This window comes from Blennius ocellaris, assembly GCF_963422515.1.
Source record: "Blennius ocellaris genome assembly, chromosome: 5".
Classification (NCBI taxonomy): domain Eukaryota; kingdom Metazoa; phylum Chordata; class Actinopteri; order Blenniiformes; family Blenniidae; genus Blennius; species Blennius ocellaris.
This window is the reverse complement of record NC_137654.1, coordinates 27,913,552-27,930,679: the sequence shown is the minus strand read 5'-3', so window position 1 is coordinate 27,930,679 and position 17,128 is coordinate 27,913,552. Positions and strand designations below refer to the sequence as shown.

The 17,128-nt window shown below is 41.4% G+C and overlaps 2 protein-coding genes across 2 annotated transcripts; both read right to left on the bottom strand.

Moving 5' to 3' along the window:
• Positions 1-415: 415 nt before the first annotated feature.
• Positions 416-3,317, bottom strand: LOC308130038 (F-box only protein 6-like). Its single transcript, XM_080496216.1, has 6 exons — positions 3,190-3,317; positions 1,859-2,087; positions 1,670-1,784; positions 1,468-1,563; positions 1,098-1,233; positions 416-1,004 (listed from the first exon to the last, which is right to left on the bottom strand). Exons 1-6 carry the CDS (start codon positions 3,253-3,255, stop codon positions 858-860), a joined length of 789 nt encoding a protein of 262 aa, XP_080352342.1. The 5' UTR covers positions 3,256-3,317; the 3' UTR covers positions 416-857.
• Positions 3,318-4,984: 1,667 nt separating this feature from the next.
• Positions 4,985-14,391, bottom strand: dnajc11a (DnaJ (Hsp40) homolog, subfamily C, member 11a). Its single transcript, XM_080496153.1, has 16 exons — positions 14,312-14,391; positions 12,495-12,624; positions 12,286-12,359; positions 11,612-11,713; positions 11,220-11,348; positions 10,977-11,099; positions 10,727-10,800; positions 10,455-10,644; positions 10,245-10,330; positions 9,321-9,437; positions 8,757-8,912; positions 8,553-8,622; positions 8,234-8,291; positions 6,715-6,857; positions 5,678-5,807; positions 4,985-5,513 (listed from the first exon to the last, which is right to left on the bottom strand). Exons 1-16 carry the CDS (start codon positions 14,381-14,383, stop codon positions 5,488-5,490), a joined length of 1,680 nt encoding a protein of 559 aa, XP_080352279.1. The 5' UTR covers positions 14,384-14,391; the 3' UTR covers positions 4,985-5,487.
• Between the last annotated feature and the right edge of the window lie 2,737 nt (positions 14,392-17,128).

Here is a 17,128-nt window from a genome sequence, read left to right as displayed (position 1 = left end):
AATGTTTGATCTTGTGGTAACCTCAGTGAAACACACGTGATTTAAAAAATTTTTTTATATATATATATATTTTTTTTTTAATATGACCTTTCTTTACTGGCAAATGCACACTGGAGAGATTGCCTATCCATCGCAGGGCAAACAGAAAGAGACAGACGATCAATTTACTCACTCGATGCAAATGTTCTTATGGAAGCAAATCAGAATAACACGCATGCACAGGGAGAACATACAAACTCCATATAGAGACTTGACATATGCCAGACTTGAACATTCTCCCCATGAGACGAGAACACGTACGGCCACAAAAAAACCATGCAGTCCTATAATGAATTCGTTTTACTGGAAGTAAGTCAGTCTGATTATCACATTACACATGCAATTCTTTACATTCAAATATCTACATATTGCAGGCACTTACAGTTGATCAGATTCGAGGTAACCAATGTCACATTTACCTATTGACACAACAGATACTAAGCAAAGAGTGATTGGGCCTAGAAAACTGCTTGTATCTGCGAAAATGATGGTATCATTCCTGCTAAGATATAAATAAAGACAGAGTTAAATAGTTTTACTTAAACATTTTTAATGTTTTTATTTGAATTTTATAATTAACATTGCATCTTTACCTTAAAATATATAATACAAAATCACATTTATACTCAATTTGGCTAGAACCAGAATAAACAGTCGGTTTTGTTGGTTCAGTCAGAAAATCACAACTTGGTATCAAATCATTCATTACATTCAGTAACAATTAAGACAATAACGTTTCCCTTGAATAAAGGTACTTAAACATGTGTGATAACGTGCATAATGACCACAGATCAAGACGTTGGATTCGTCCCGAAGGGCTACGAGTCTCCAGTGGGAAACAGCTCGACGCGGCTGTCTGCGATATGAATCCCACAATATTCGTCCCAGAAACGTCTGACCTTGCCACCGTGGATGAAATGGATGTACCTGACTCCCGGACCGTAGCCCCGGAATACGTGGATCAGCTAAAATAGCAAACATCACAAGTCCGGAGTTATGCTCAGGGCGCAAGAAACTCCTCCGTCAGCACTTCATTACGATTCGAACTTTGTACACACCTGATTCCAACCCTGATAATCCAATCGTTCAGAGACAATAGGGTCAGGAGTAAACCCGGCAACAACCTCCTTTCTTTCATTAAGCAGCTCCACGCAGATGGTATATTCACTCCCGAGGTCCCACAGTGCCGAGTACCTTCCATAACCCAGACATGCACACTTTATTTCTCACATTTGAACACAAGATACAAAACTTTCTCAGGCTGCCTCATTGAATGCTAACAATATTGTAACAAGCAGGTGTTTCCGTGGGAAGTTACTATATCACGTCCATTTTATTATTTTTTTTTGTTCTGTTCATTACTGATTCGGGTGTTTCTGCCAAGTAAATAATTAATGAGCACTGAAAGTGTAGGTGGGGCATTCTCACCAATCGGTTACTTTGATGTCCGGCTGGAACTCGTCCATAAACGCGCCGCCGTAACCTTCCTTCCCCAGATCAATCAGCTGCGCCTTCCTGCACATCCTGCACTCATCACACAGGGTCCGAGGGTCGTTACTACATCGTTTGCATACGCTGTATAATTGTAATTGCCGTTGATTTTCTGGACGACCGCTCTGCGAACGCTCACCCATAAGAGGTTGCAAAGTTTGTCTGGACTTTCTGGTTTGGATGTGGCTGTCTAAGTCCTTTTACGATCCACTTGTTACGGCCTCTCTCCAACATCAGCCAGCCCTTCAGTTTATCTACAAGTACAAACACGAGGCTTTGTGACGCAGGGAAAACAACGTTAATTCAACTCGTGCACGTCGCGTCTCACCTTCTCCACTGGGATTCTTCAGAAGGTTTCTTCTGTTTTTGCACAAAAAGTAAAAAGTCCTCCAGTCCGGCGGTACTCCGGTGGCGTCACGGAGGCGATATCGCTCTCTTCTACATCTCTCCCTCCACAAAGACTCGGTGTCAGCCACGTCCCTCCATCGCCGGCACACCAACCGACATACACAAACCACTTGACGGTGGGGAATGTTGAGGAAGATTTCTTCTAAAATCTTTAGTGGAGGAAGAAGGAGGAGAAGAACAAGAGGTTACATGATGCAAAAAAAAAAACACAACTCAACAATAATGTGTACACTGGGATGCATTTTGGTTTCTGAGAGACAGCAAAAATAAATATTGCTCAAAAAATGTCAAATCTTTACTTTTTGGATTTCCACTATCAATAGCTTGGTAAAATATGTAGGCTTGAAATTAAAGGACACCGTTACTGATTAAATGAACCCGAAACCTGTTTCTAATCATAACTTCAATGAAAACTCAATTTCTGAGTTGATATAAATACTTTTATTTAAGTGTCTTTTATTTCTTTCACTTTATTTACCAGAGGAGTTCTGTCTGAAACATTCTGAACCGTGAAAACACTTCAGGCTGGGATGGTACACAGAGAATTTAATTTCAGTCTGATAATAAGTCTGTTGATTTGTAATTTTTTTGTAAAAGAAAAATTAGGAAACAAAGTCCAATACTTTCCACTTTCCCTCTTGTTTGTCCATTTTGTTTATTACAGCAACAACAACAAAATAGAAGCTCTTCCAGTAAGAAACATCCGGGAAACTTAAAATTAAACTGTGGCGCTCTGGGCAGTGTGGTGTATTAATGACCCCAGAATAACTTCAATATGAGAATTTTTTTTTTTAATCATAATTTTAAATGCTTTAAAGTAAAGTGTTCGGCACTCAAGCAATTCCCTCCGAGTCAAAGAAGCTGAGTTGGCAAAAGTATACTCACATGATTTACTTCAATATTAGTCGATAGTTGAGAAATAAAGAAAAATAGACTTTGAAAAGAGTGAAAGTATCAACTTAATTCTTTAAAAGAGTGCGAATGAAGGTATTCATTAACTTAATTGATACGCAACGCATTTTTTTTGGCAAGGTATTTAAAATCTTTTGTTTTGATGGACACATTTTAAAACTACCATCACTGTCATCATGGGGCCATAGATGCTGATATAGTGTGGTATTGATTGATCTGTGGTAAACTTGATCGATCAGGTGTTTTTTTTTTTTTTTTCTCACTCCAAGTCTGAATCGTCTTCAAAAAGCACCAAGACAGTTTTGTTTAAACATAAGGAGTTCATTCGAGGTGACTCACATTCTGGTTTAAGAGACAGGCTGGTGGTGGTCCTGCTGCTGGTCTCCTGCTGTGAGTTACGCCCATAATAGCTTTCCTCTCCGAAACAACACAAGACGCGGAAAGTGCAGTCCAAAACTTTGGCGCATAAAGAGACGATACCTCGTTTCAAATGTAAACATGCGACCAAAGATTCCCATACTTTCCTCAGCTTGTCTCGTCAACCCGGCTGCGCCTCTTTTCTCATAATAAAGTCCGAAACGCAACCATCCACTGCATCCAAATACGTCTTTAAAAAAAAAAAAAAAAATCCTTTTCTCGTTTCGTTTCGTTAACTCGGGAACTTTTTAATGGTGCAAAAAAAAACAACGAGCAAGACGCTAGAAAGTGCCCTCACAGGAAATAGGAGTGTGTTATCCGGTGGTAAACAAACACCGAACCAGACCGTCCCTGAACGCATCACACCATCGCCCAACCCCAAGACGAACACGCCAGGTCAAATGTGTCGTGGTGCGTTCAGGATCAGCTCGGAAAATTGGAAGACTGGAAAAACGTGAAATGTGAAACTGAAAACTATTCACTGGAGAAGTGGGAAGCTTTCGTGAGATCCGAGAAGCAACAAGTCAGATATATGACAATACATGAGTAAAAGGCATTCCTTGAAAAATAACAAATAAACCAAAGTTCTCACAGATTAAATCAAAGACAGAAATCACATAGAATTAAAGGTACTGAAAGTGCCGGAGGACACTACTTAATGCATTTTTGAGAGGGCCTAAACGTACAAAACTTTTTGCGACACTCATCAGGCCTGGAAAAGAAATGTGATAATTTAGGGGATTTATACATGACTGGCAAATTGGCTCAACAGCGCCACCTGCAAAATTAGCCCAAGAGGTAGCCCAAGAAGCCCGTTTCATCCAAAGCTACGTAAATTGGCACATATATGTCACACCCAAAAACATCTCACACACTAAAAACTCAACAGGAAGTCTGCTATTTTGAAATATATATTGGATTTTCACCAATTTTGTGCCAAATTGAATTTTCTAGAGTGAACTAGTCTTAGAGGGTAATTCCAATTTACCTCAAAACTGGCATGGTAATAGAAAAATAGAAAAGGGATTGTTGAGCAAAGCTTATTCAAATTGTTGCAAAATATCTGAGGACGGGGCCAAAAATGTTATAATTATATTATTTTTTGACTTTTTAATTCTTCAGCCTATACTTCTTTAAAATCTCCACCAATTTAAACAATTCCACTTTTAAGTATTAGTCTGGAGTAGCTTGAGCAAATGAGCAGAACATGCAAACTCCAGACAACAACCTGGACTTGACCTGAGGAAATTCTCTCCATGAAGCAAGGATGCTCATTATGAATCATTCATCCGCTGAGCAGCCCCGGGCTTCACTTTTGTTCTTTTGTTTAATTACATTCTAATCAAACTTTTTTCTTGTTACTGTTAAGTGACATTTTCTATCTACAGTTTGTCCCTGTGGCAATCAGTCATTGCTGTGCCGATTCCACTTTGTTCATGTCGATAAGTCCTTTCTTCCGTCGACTGCATCATCCACAACATTCACTTTGTCATGCTTTACTCCTCCCCTTTTCTGCATGAAAAAGATGTGGCAGGCCTCCAGACAAAACTCAAGTATTTTGGTTTAACCGAAATAATCAGCATAACAAGCTTTAATAGTGTGGTTTGTGTAGATTTGCATGTCGTCGCTTAAAATAATCATAAAATCATTAACACGGATGTCATTTCTATGTAAATCTGCATGTGGGAACTTCAGGGAGGAGAAACTGCAACCCAGTTTAAACAAAAGTGTCAAAATAGTTGCGCAACATGAGAGACAACTTTTAATAATATGGCAAATAGTCAGAGGTGCATTCATCTTATTTCACATAGGCACTGCAGTTTGTTTTTTTTCCCGTACAGTCGGTACATAGGACTCTGTCATATGTTACAAGCCATACCAAAAATAAATGGGTACCGATGAGGCGAGGAGACCTGGGAATTGCGATGGTCGCCATTGATTTTGATGTCACATTAGAATTTTAAGCAGGCCACAACCATGTCCATAAATCCTGGTTCAGATCGATCCAGTCTGTGATGCTTTGACTCCACTCTGCATATTTAGATGAATACAAAGATGAAAAAAAAAAAAAAAAAAAGAAGGTAAATGCACATTTTCTGAGTAACGAGGACTGAAATCCAAGTCGTATCTAAAATGGAGGTTTATCCATCTTCTGTCAAACAGTCGAGAGACGAGTCCTTTTTCTTTTTCCTTTTTCTAATTTGGTCAGCAGGCGAGCTTCTATGTGTCTGCGTCGATCCTGTGAGCTGTGCAGTGGAGGCAAGAACAGAGAAGTCAGAGCTTTCGTTAATGTGGGGAGGAAATATCCTGCAATGTGCGACTCTGGACCGCATCTACAAAAAGCTGGGGTCTAAGAGTAAGATGTTCCCGCAACATGCGAGCCACACGGGGCCCCGTCCAAGCCTCTTACATTGCTTTGGTATCCTGAGCGGTTCGGCGTCTCCTGACAGGACTTGATGCATGACTCCACGGAACTGATACAGCACCTTCAGGCTCTTCTCCTCCCCCACGCAGGGGTCGTAAAAGCCAGGGAGCCCCGACTGGGGAGACAACATCAAGTCACACAGCAGCAGCCGGCTGAATCATCGCCCCGCAAAATGTTGAGGACACAAGTTTCTTACTATTCATTCAACGTTTACACAACACAAATGAATCACACTGTATAGCAATTATAGACATTAAAATAATCTTACAGCCTGTTTTGGATTGAGAGAGAAAAAAAATACGGTTATTGAGTTTTCCCCGAGTTTACAAGTCCAACAGAAACACTTCAGATTGTGTGTGTTTCTGGATATGCAGTGGTGCAGCCAGCGGGAGGTCGAACGCTACGACCGTCACCACGGTCTCCGACATGTGCTCTCGGTCAACTTAGTGTCAGGGCGGAGCTCTGCTGTGCGTAACGCAGTGGTCAGAGCGGAATTACAAACAGGCGATCATGTCGAGGAAGAGGGTAAAGTAAAAAAAGACGTATGTTCAGGAGACGTTGGGGAAAAAAGCCTTTTGGAGGCCACTGATAAATTCTTTTTTAAATCTTACGACCTCATTGTTATAGATGTTTTTACATGTTGTAGTGGCTTAAAAAACTATTAAGAATTGTATTTGATCAAATGTTGGCACGCAGTTTTATGTTATTTCTTAAAAATGTCTCCAAATGGAATGTTTTTACCACATTTAATACCCCGAGTACTGGTGTACAACATAATGATGTGTAAATTACACAGACACACACACACACAAAAAACTGTCTAAATAAAACCTTAAGGATGCATTGGGTACATGACTGACAAATTACATAATGTAACTCAGTTTTTTTGTTCACAGTGTGCATAAATAATAAGTAAAAAAAAAAAATCAACTAACTCACAATCATTAGTTTTGGAGTTTGAAGAAGAAATGCAATAGTTGTGAAATAGGGTCGCTTGCCTGATAAAGATTTGACATAATTACCTTGGTGGCCTCAGTCAGGATGAGCTTTGAGTCTTTCACCAGACACTGAAGAGGCACGGTGACGTCGATGACCTTTGCCCTCTCGTGTCTCCTGCTGTTGTCCGTCACAAACTTGCCGTACCAGGCGTTGAGGATGATGAGCCCTGAGCGAGGATAGCGGCAGTGACATTGCAGTATGTTAATACAAAGTGTTTTATGATGCAAATTTGTCAACAGAGCTGCCTGTTTGGTTTGATTTAGGAGCTTCGGAGTTCAGAAATGCAAAGATGGCAGATAAACTGTTTTCGAATTGTTTTTTTTCCAGCTTGCCAACAACTTGCGGCCCTAGAGTTTTAATGACACCACTTAACAACACTTGTGCAGCCCCCTCCCCAAAAAAAATAAAAATCACTCAGCAAGTATGCAACAAAAAGACAGCATAATTTATTTTAATCACAAGCTGCATAAACAATACAGTAACCATTTCACAGAGTGCCGTCCATTAAAATAGAGCAGAGCAGCTGCGTGTCAGTCGCTTATTAACTGTTACTTCATAAGTGCAAAGTCAAGGGGACCTCTGATGCCACTAAAATCAAAGCCGCTTCTACGGTGACAGGTGTCATACGCCAATTATCACATGCCAAACTCCCTCAGGTGAAAATTACACTGTCTGCTGAGAGCTTTTTGTTACTCCGCTCATCAAGCGGAAACTAAAAGCCTCCAATTATCACCGGTTAAAAAGAACGCCGGAGGATCATTAAAAACCCAATGAAATGTACAGTACTTCTCTATTAACCGTTTTAACCCCGCTTGGATGGGCGACCGCCATTTCGACGAGACGCCTCCGGAGCGTAGCTCGCGGCTGCGCTAGCGCGGGCCACGGGTAATCCGATTAGAAGTGGGTCGTGTAAACGCTTCTATCTGATTAGGCTGGAAATACGATGAGGTGATTTGGGGTTATACCGGTTGTGATCCAGTCAGAGTTCACGTCAACATTACATCGGATTGCGAGATCGGGGTCGGAGCTTACGGTTACAGTTTAGAGCCACGTGGGATTAAGCCAGTGGCTGAATTGGACGATGATCTTGGTGTTTAGAATCCCAACAAATCAAGACTGATTGGCCTTCATGTCAAACAGGTTGAGCCGATTGACAAAACCGTCGCCATGTGACTGCGTCTTAGCGTTCAGGGTGAATTTCTTCATACTACAAAGGAAAGGCAACACAACCCAGTTGGATTTCAATAAACTGCTGAAGAAGATCACTGCAGTGTTTTTTTTTTTCTTCTTCTTCTTTTGATGTCTGAGGTGGGATTTTGAAAGTAGTGAAGCGGAGAAGTTTTGTTTCGCGGAGCAAAAAAACAGCACGGTGTGTGTGTGTGTGTGCGAAATTACACTTCAGACATCAATAGATTTCACCCAAAAATGTATGAAAAACAGCTCCGAGTCGACGGGAATTAAAATACTGTAGTTTAACAACCTGCTTAAGAAAACATTATTTTCCCAGGATAAGCTCGCGCCTTAAAATATTACTGCTCTTACCCATTCGGGACTCCTCAGCCTCGATAATCCTGCGCACAGACTCCTGCATGAGCAAGACCTTTGGAGATGAAAGACACACAGAGGAGGATACAAACAGTGAGATTTCACATCATATGGATTATACTAATGAATTTTTTCTTTCTTCTAATGCTTTCCATCTGATCTAATCCCATCTCTGCCCTTCATTTAACTGTTTTGGTGAGACTAATATTTCTTAATAGTTTGACACGGAAACCCGCGTCTTCCAATCGAACGCTGAACCCCCGGCTGCAGGTCTGGCGCTGCAGATTCACATAAGCCTGCAAAAAAAAATACTCACAGCAGATTCCGCCTCCTGTTTCTTCCGGGCGATATTAGAGGCCGAGCTCTCCCTTTGCTTCTCCAGGTCTCTGTTGGGTTAAAAGATAAATGGGAGGAATAAAATGAGCTCGTAAAAAAGCCGAGCCATAATAATACATGTGGTGCTCCTTCCCATAACATCGTTTGCATGAAACAACCCGACGTGGAGTGAAGAGTTTCTTACTGTTCCTTCTGGGCCCGCACGTAGGGCCGAATAATAAGCTGCCGGATGGCGAGGTAGAAAACCAGCGGTCCGACTGTGGCGTAAAACACCGCGCTAGGCAGGAGCTGGTCAGTCAGGTGTATAGGGAAGAAATACGTCTGGCTGGCTCTGTTTAGTCTGCAGGCGAGAGAGAGTCGGTTTTATTATTGCCATCTGTGGCTAAAAGCTGAAAAGGCGGCCGAGTGAAAAACGCAAGTCATTTCTCAGCTCGGGATGACACTGAGCCGTTTGTTTTGAAGATGGCAAATTTCTGTGAAATATTTATTTTCAGACATCTAAATGTGTCTGAAATTAAGAAAAAAAAAAAAAACTAAACAACTTGTGTGTACACATGCTTTGAAAATCTTATCCCAGGAAGGGGGTATGTGCTCGAAGCCAAGGCCCCGATTCAGACGCAAGCGTAGAAAATTAATTTCATCGGGCTGGCGCGGTGTTACGTCTTTCATTCCTATGGGCGCCGTGGCAACAAGCACCGTGCTGAAAAGCCTCCGGAAGCATCACGGTGGAGCGAGGAGCCGCGCTTACTTGATCTTCAGGGAAACACCTTGGGGCACTCCCACGCTGACGGTGGCCCCCAGGACACTGTGTCGACTGATCTTCCTCTCGGCACCGTACTCTACCACAGTCCCAAAGAAACCTGATCTGGAAGAGAAAAAAACAAAAAAAAACAAAAAGCCAAAGCTTCACTACTTTTCAATCCTAACAAGAACGGCATAATACACGTCAAATTGTTGATTCTTTCAAACTGGTTTAGTCTTTAACTGTCTGAGCTATACTGCTGTAAAAAAAAAAAAAAGTAACTTGCACATGTTTTCACACTTTTTTGATATGCTCACAAAATACTGACACAATTAGATAGCTGCATATTGGCGCAATGGTGAGTACATGACATACTTTTTAGATTAAACGTTACTTCTAAATGACCCGGATGTGTGAGTGTGAGACAAACATCAGCAGTCTGGTAATGTAATTCGGAAAAGTGGGTCGGAAGAAATACAGTAGTTGCTGTAATTTAGCCCTCAAAATGGTTATAATTGAATATGATCATATCGGAACTTTATCACATTATCAGCCTTTCTGTGTAGTTTACATGTATGAGTTAGTTTTCTTTGAGTCCTCTGATTTTCTCCCACAAGTCCAAAAGTCACACATTTGAGCACAATCGTTGACAACAAACTGTCCGTAGTTGGAATGTGAGTGTGTGGTTTGTCTCTCTGTGTTTGCACTGTGATTGATAGGCTGTATCCCACTTTCACTAAGTTGGATAAAACGAGGATGCATGGATCCCGCAAAAAAAACAAACCCAAAACATCTTCCAACCGCAAAAACGAAACGAATCTTTGTTTAGATTGATACTGAGCAAACGTCAACGTGATCTACAACTGTTATATAATGTAAATTCAAGAGAACATCCTGTAGATAACACATATTAAACTTTTGACGCCATACTTTACGGAGCCCTTGATCTTGGTCTGATCGTCATCCTGGAACTTGTACTGGTAGCTCATCATCATAAAAGTGTGAGGAATGCCAAGCTGCAGAGACAAAAAAAAAAAAAAAAAGAAGTAAATAATCATTTTTGGCAGAACCACTGACAAGCTTGTTGATTTAAATTGCAGCCTGGCTAAATAAATAAAATAAAATAAAGCTGAATATAACCTGCATTGCGAAGGTGAAGTGGCTGCTCTTGGTGTCCCTCACGACGCTGGTGTTCATGGAGGACTGGATCCCCCAGCGCCACTGCAGGTAGCCCATAGTGTTCTTGTCTAAATGGCGAGCCAGCACCGTGGTCACCCCGGGGCGCACGCCCCGAGAAGAGAACTGCAGCCCACACTGAGCAGTCAGGAAGCTGAGGTGGAAGACAGACACATCTGTTTGTGTGACTGCGAAGACACGACGCATCGCTTTATAGGCTTTTTTTTTTTTTTTACCATCGTGACGTTAGGTTGCGGAATATCTTCATTCCAAAGAGAGGTCCATGAGTGTCTCCAGCTCCAACTTCTATCTGCATGAACACAAATAACAGAGAGCCTTTCACACCTTTTTTGAAAAAAAAAAAAAAGATGTCTGCGCATTTAAAAACAAGGACAGCTGTTTTGTGGGAGAAACAATAAAAGTGTGCCACTTTACAGTCTCGTTGCAGAGTGTGTATATGTGGTGCTCGGTGAGAACGCAGCATACCTCGCCCCACCCCTTCGCTGAGGTGACTCTTCTCAAGGCCAAGTTAATGGTGCCACCTCCGTTTCCATTGTGTGTTGACAGGGAGCCAGACAAAATGGCTGTGTCTTTTGTGGTAAGAGGAGCCTGAAGCAAAGAGTATTTGACGCAAATCAAATCAAGCGTCCTCCGCCGAGAGCGATCGCAGACTTGGCGTCCCTTCAACCCGAAACGTCACAGGCAAAACATTGCTTCGAAACTCGTCACCTCTATGGACTGCGATATGTGCATCCTGTTGATTTCCACGTGTGGAACGCCGCCTCCGACCACATCCTCGTAGTCTTCTTCATATCGGTCAAACAGGTCTGTGGCGTCAATTCCCACACTGATTGTCCCCTGAAAGATAAATCAAGATTGAATTAGCCACAGCATTTCACTTTTTTCTATCGCATTTTAACGACTTAATTTGTGATGAATTGAGTCGACTGGACAAAATCTGAGAAAACCAACTCCTGTCTATGAAAGGACTAATATTAATATGACAAAACCGGTCATGAAACTTTGAAAAATTGAAGCACTGGGAATATTTTGCACTGGAATCACGATACCTACATTGTGCTCAGTTAAGTACGAGTCCGGTTATCTTCCTGTAAACAAACCTTTGGGTTCGTCCTCTGCTGAAGCCTTCTCTCCTCTCGCTCGACCTGAAGCCGCTCGTACTCTTCTCGGATCTCAGCAGGGGTCCTCTTCCTCTCCACCACCTGCAGGAGGAAGACATGTTGTGAGTACAAAGCCAACACTGATTTGGCTGCTTCACATTCTGCAGATGAAGACTTTTTTTTTTTTTCTTCCTACGAACAGATGTTTATAGGTGTTTATACAAAACAATAGATTCTAACAGAAGGACGTTAAAAACATCTGCTGCAAATCTTTGTTCCACTTAAAAGCTATCACCGACGCTTTGCTAAAGCTAACATACCACTGATAAATTATGGATGCCTGGAGATCAGCCTGTTTTTTTGATTGCAATCATTCTCAAAGTTTGAATTCGCCAACACAAATCAGTCGTTTTTTTTTTTTTAAAGTACATTTCTTTTAGTTGAATGGTATTTGCACGTTTGCATTTGGCGTACAACACATATGACATTCACAATCAATTCAACATGAGTTTTTAAAAAATGTATGAGGTAAGCCAGACAATCATGTAGCTGCTCCCACTAAGATTTTCCAGGAATCATATCAAAGTGTATATATGAATAAATAAGATATATTTGACTGTATTTGGAGGCCCAGAGGAACAATAATTGACCACTATAGACTTTCGCAGTCTCACCTCCCATCCATCAACATCAAGTCCTCGCTTGCCATAGATATCGTAGATCGCTCGAGCCTGTGGATCACTCAGCACTAGAAAGAAACATAAAGCTCCATATGATACTACAGTGGGGAAATGAATTTTTTTCTCAAAATACATTCAAGCAGATGGCAGGATATTTAGATTAAAACGTCAGTGAATGATCAAATCGTGGTTTTGTTTCGTACCTTCATAAGCTTCGTGCACGAGGTTAAAAAGCTGCTCCGCTTGTGTCTTCAGTTCAGGATCCCGGTGTTTATCTGGATGGTACAGCATGCACAGTCGCCTGTACGCCGCCTTCAGCTCATCATGTGTGGCCTGGAGCACAGGAATGAAATTTACCACAGCCCCACCATAAAAACAAGTACGGTACTCCCTGACCAGGACTGCTGATGCTGCAGAACGAGGAACGATGCTGCTTTACTGCATTTTTAATTATGTATAAAAATAACACTGCAATGCGGGACACTTATATTAAACATGACCAAGATTAAAATAAAGTAGTATACATAATGTACATAATAATTACTGAGTAAAAATGCACTGGATTCAGATTCCTCTGACCACTGGATGAACTCAGTTCAAGCATCTTTATCAGATACAAACAGCAGCAGGTAGTAGAACCAGTGAGCGGGAGGGTTAATCTACAACCCAGAAACTCCAGCTGGCATGAGTGTAGCACTTTCAAAAGTTACTCTGTCAATCAGTACAAAATGGATAATGATAAGTATGCCAAGATATAATATTGTAGCAAGAGTATGCAGGCTTTATTCGAGCAGAAATGCTGCTAAAAGCAGCAAAACCAACTTCTTTTACACAAGTAAAAATATACCCTCTGCTATCATTTCTTCCCGACAGAATTCAGCACCACCTTTTTCTCATGGTCACAAAGCAGCAAACCCTTTCCTAGTTAACTGGAAGTGATACTGATTTTGCAGGGCCGTTTGTATGAATGCTGTTCCAACACACTGAATCGACTGAAGGTGGAGAAAGTTTGACAGTGAGCTACACATTAAAAACAGATTGCAGATGTTACGTTAGGAAGACACGGATAACATGCAGGACTGTGGGATTTGATAATGTTGACATAAGGTGTAAAAGTAGAAAAAGTGGTCCGAGAAATTATCCCCCCCCTGTTGTGACTGTACAGCTTGTGGATCATGTCAGACTTCGTCACGTTAAGCATCGAGTACTACTACTTTTGTAGAGTTGCAGTTAATTAAAAATAAAAAAAAGTCCTTGGAATTTGCATATTAAGGCTTGAAATTCATTCATACACACTGTCAATCATCATAGTTAGGATATAATATTCATAATACAGCAGGATAGTTTACTGTCAAACCAAATCCTTTTATATCACTGTCAAGAAGTCACCAACAGCCTTACCGCTTAAAAGAAGATATGTATACTGTACCTTCAGAAGATCTGACTGTATGCAAGTGAAAAGTAAATATAGGCAGCAGTATATTTAGCCCTGCCTATCCATATGACACGCATACCTTTTGCTGAGAAATAATAGGTCGTGTACGGACCAACGCAACTGCTGCTGCAAATAACCAAAAAGTCTAAAATCCTCACAAACTGTAATCAAAAACACCCCCCTGTTGCTCCATGGAGCCGACGTTACTTTTTAGCATTAGCTCGTTAGCAACCTCTCACAGACCATGCGATCCAACCGAAAGTGGGGAAAAAAACCACATTTTCTCATCGATCCCCGGTCTGCGACACGATCACACCCAACTCAATCCCAGGTTTATGAAGGACAGCTGATGTCGGCAGAGCCGCGGAGCCACGATCTGCACGCTGTCATTCATGTTTTGGTTTTTTTTTTTTCCAGAGGAGTCACAGCACCTGAACCAAAGTCGAGGGTCACAGGCTAGCCCCATAGCTAACGTCACAGTACATTATACCGGCGGCCGCTGCGTTTCAAGCGGGGAAAGTTGATGGGATGACTGACAAACACATGCGCACAGACACTAATTCGAAGCGCGGCCACGCATTGTACCTCTCTCCTGACATTAAGCAGGGAATAGTAATCATCACTGCTGATATCATCATCGTCCAAGGCAGACGCCATGTTTACACCCGGTCATCTCTTCCTCGTGGCGTTAACGTGTGTGAACGAGCTCTCTGCTGCCCCCTCCTGTCCGGGGAGGACGCATCGCTCCGCAACGCTACACATATACTCAATAAAGTTAATTAAAATTTCTATAATTCATTGTTTTTGAGGACTTTTTAACAAATAGTGTAGCTATACTCCACCAATGTGTTTCTAAAAGGATAATAAAAACCCAGAGGTACCAACACTGCTGCAGCTAAAGACCGGTACTTTTTTTTTCTTTTTCTTTTTTTTTGTTTTTAATAATTCCATTCATTTAATTTCACTTGATTTATTTATAAAGACAGCACACATTAATCAACATTTATTTGAATGCACAAGTCTGAGCCAGTTGGCAAATCTTCAACTGTGGTCCTTTGGCAAGATGTTTTGAAACCTTCAATTACTTTCAGCGTTCATTAAATGCATTTTTTCTTGCAAATGACAACATAGCGAGGGTGTATAATCTTGGGGGAAAACATATTAGGCGTGTTTGGATATACATTTTAAATTGTAGGGGAATGAATAAGCCCCATACTGAGCTTATAATAGAGAAGCACGTGTAAGCCTTAATTCTAAAGGGATGTTGTCTGCATATCATATCCAGCTCGAAGCAATTAAGGCGAGGGAGGGGCGAGAAAAATCACCTCAATACATTAGGTCTTTCATTAGTTTATTATTACTGTCTTCGCAATAACAACAGGCCGTTGACTGCACAGGGCGCACTTGCAGCAGGCGGCAGGGGAGCTGTTCTTTCAGCACCACCACCTCAAACTATACACTGCCTTTCAGCACTGACGGTCAGCAGCAGTGCAGCCGGTCCTAAAGTGCCAGAGCCGACGCGATTAAGCACAATGATCAGATTGCCCGGGGCCATTTAACATATCGTCAAGTGATTGCGCCAAACTGATAGTGTCTGAATGTCTAGGTACAGGCAGAGTTCTAAAGCACTGACTGTGTGGACATGGCCTCATCCCCCAACTCAGACAAGAACTGTTTTCATGAACTGGACCAACAGTCTCCAGTAATTGCACAAGAGATGGGATCCACATCTCCCGGACATCCCTTCAGTCTTCAGCATTATGGTGCCACAATCCGAAATCACTGAGACAAGTCGACACGGCGGGGAGAAAATAGTCTGCAGGCACTCAAATGTAAACTGACATCTGGACACTTGATTGATGGAGTGTTACTACTGTGTGATATCTCTCAAATGTTTTATCATTCGTGTTTAATAGGCTATATGCGCCTCTGTCTCCTTGGAAAAGACATCTCATATTCTGCTTGCAAAACTAAAAATAAAGCAGAATGGAGGTTTATGGTATACAACCACACTCTGTGGTGGTTGAGCATAATGCCTCTGCAGCCATCAGCTGTTGCATTCAACAGATCATATCTCCTATCAGATTAAATAAGCATCCTTGCATCCGATTAAAAACAACCTAATGGAGGCTTTTAAACAGTTAATTTACCCGTATATGGGCTCGATTACTATCACCCGTGGAATCAAATTGTCCATCAACTTTAGGAGGGGAGACTTCAAGTGAAACATTTAATAGCTTGTTTACAATCTAATTAGTTTTAATAAATGAGAAAATATGAAGTCAAGCTGCAATTGTTGCTGAGTGCATGTGTCATGGACATTGAGCAAGCCACAACTGATACTCAGTGTGGTTCACTAAGGTGAAATGAACCTCTAAATTCGGCCTGCGGTCAACAAATGGCTAAACCGGCCAATCCAGCATCCAAGAGTAGCACACATAAGAAAAGGGTGTGGTTTGGGGAACTGCCACCATATTTAGTAGATGTAAAAAAATGTAGAATTGCACTTATATTTCTTTCATATTTAAAATATAATAAATCAATTCACACAGTCTTTTGAGTTGTCCAAAATGTTGCATTCAAAGGTCATTATGCTACCGTTTTATTAGTACACATAACTCAATATGATAGAAGGAATCTGACATCCCTGCTTTACAGTTAAACTAAGGGACACCAAAACTAACATCATATTGGATGATTGTGTAAAATATATACAAATGGCTCATTAAAACAAATGGGTTGGTTGCGTTTAACACCTTTATGGCCCATTACTCATACATTCATTAGGTGAGGAGCTGCTTTTGGGTCTTCCTTGAGAGTATGGTGAAACATAATCATTAGATTGAAGTGTATTGAGTCAAGAAGACATCTAAAACATACATGAATAGGTTTTGACACCACGAGGTCACATATCACTGACTAAAGCATGAATAAAAAAATCAATCAAATCAGGTTATTATCTTAATATTGACAAGATTTGTATCCACAATGAAGGACAGTGTACAAAACAACTTTAGCAGGAATCATTTCCAATCTGATAATGTATGATTTATGCAGCCAAGTTGCGAAACGTCGAGTTCTGAATGTCAGTTTTCTTTTTTTTTTTTTTCTAAAGGGATGGACATTATGTTTTAAAAGGCGTCAATGGGGAGCAGCAGCGTCTCCGAGCTGTTTTAAATTCAGCGTTTAAAAAAAAAAAAAAATTAAATAAAGAATAAAGCAGTCGGCTGGCGGTGCCAAGGTGAGGGGAGCTGTGTTGTTTCTCATCCCGGAGCCCCTCTGTCAGTCACCGCCTCGCAGCCAATGGTAAGTTCTCCTCGGCCGGACCGACTCGCCGCGTGCTCCTCCGGTCCCTCCTCGTGCTGTCCTCGCCGTGCACGCGCGTGGTACCCACGGTCGTGA

Excerpts from the sequence above, each read along its gene's own strand:
- LOC308130038 (XM_080496216.1), bottom strand. The coding sequence starts at position 3,255 with ATGGGCGTAACTCACAGCAGGAGACCAGCAGCAGGACCACCACCAGCC. Across the intron at positions 2,088-3,189 it reads CCTGTCTCTTAAACCAGAAT|ATTTTAGAAGAAATCTTCCT; the intron begins GTGAGTCACCTC and ends CCTCCACTAAAG. Across the intron at positions 1,234-1,467 it reads GACATCAAAGTAACCGATTG|GTACTCGGCACTGTGGGACC; the intron begins GTGAGAATGCCC and ends GGGTTATGGAAG.
- dnajc11a (XM_080496153.1), bottom strand. The coding sequence starts at position 14,383 with ATGGCGTCTGCCTTGGACGATGATGATATCAGCAGTGATGATTACTAT. Across the intron at positions 12,360-12,494 it reads CGTGCACGAAGCTTATGAAG|TGCTGAGTGATCCACAGGCT; the intron begins GTACGAAACAAA and ends GTTTCTTTCTAG. Across the intron at positions 10,331-10,454 it reads ACTTCACCTTCGCAATGCAG|CTTGGCATTCCTCACACTTT; the intron begins GTTATATTCAGC and ends TTGTCTCTGCAG.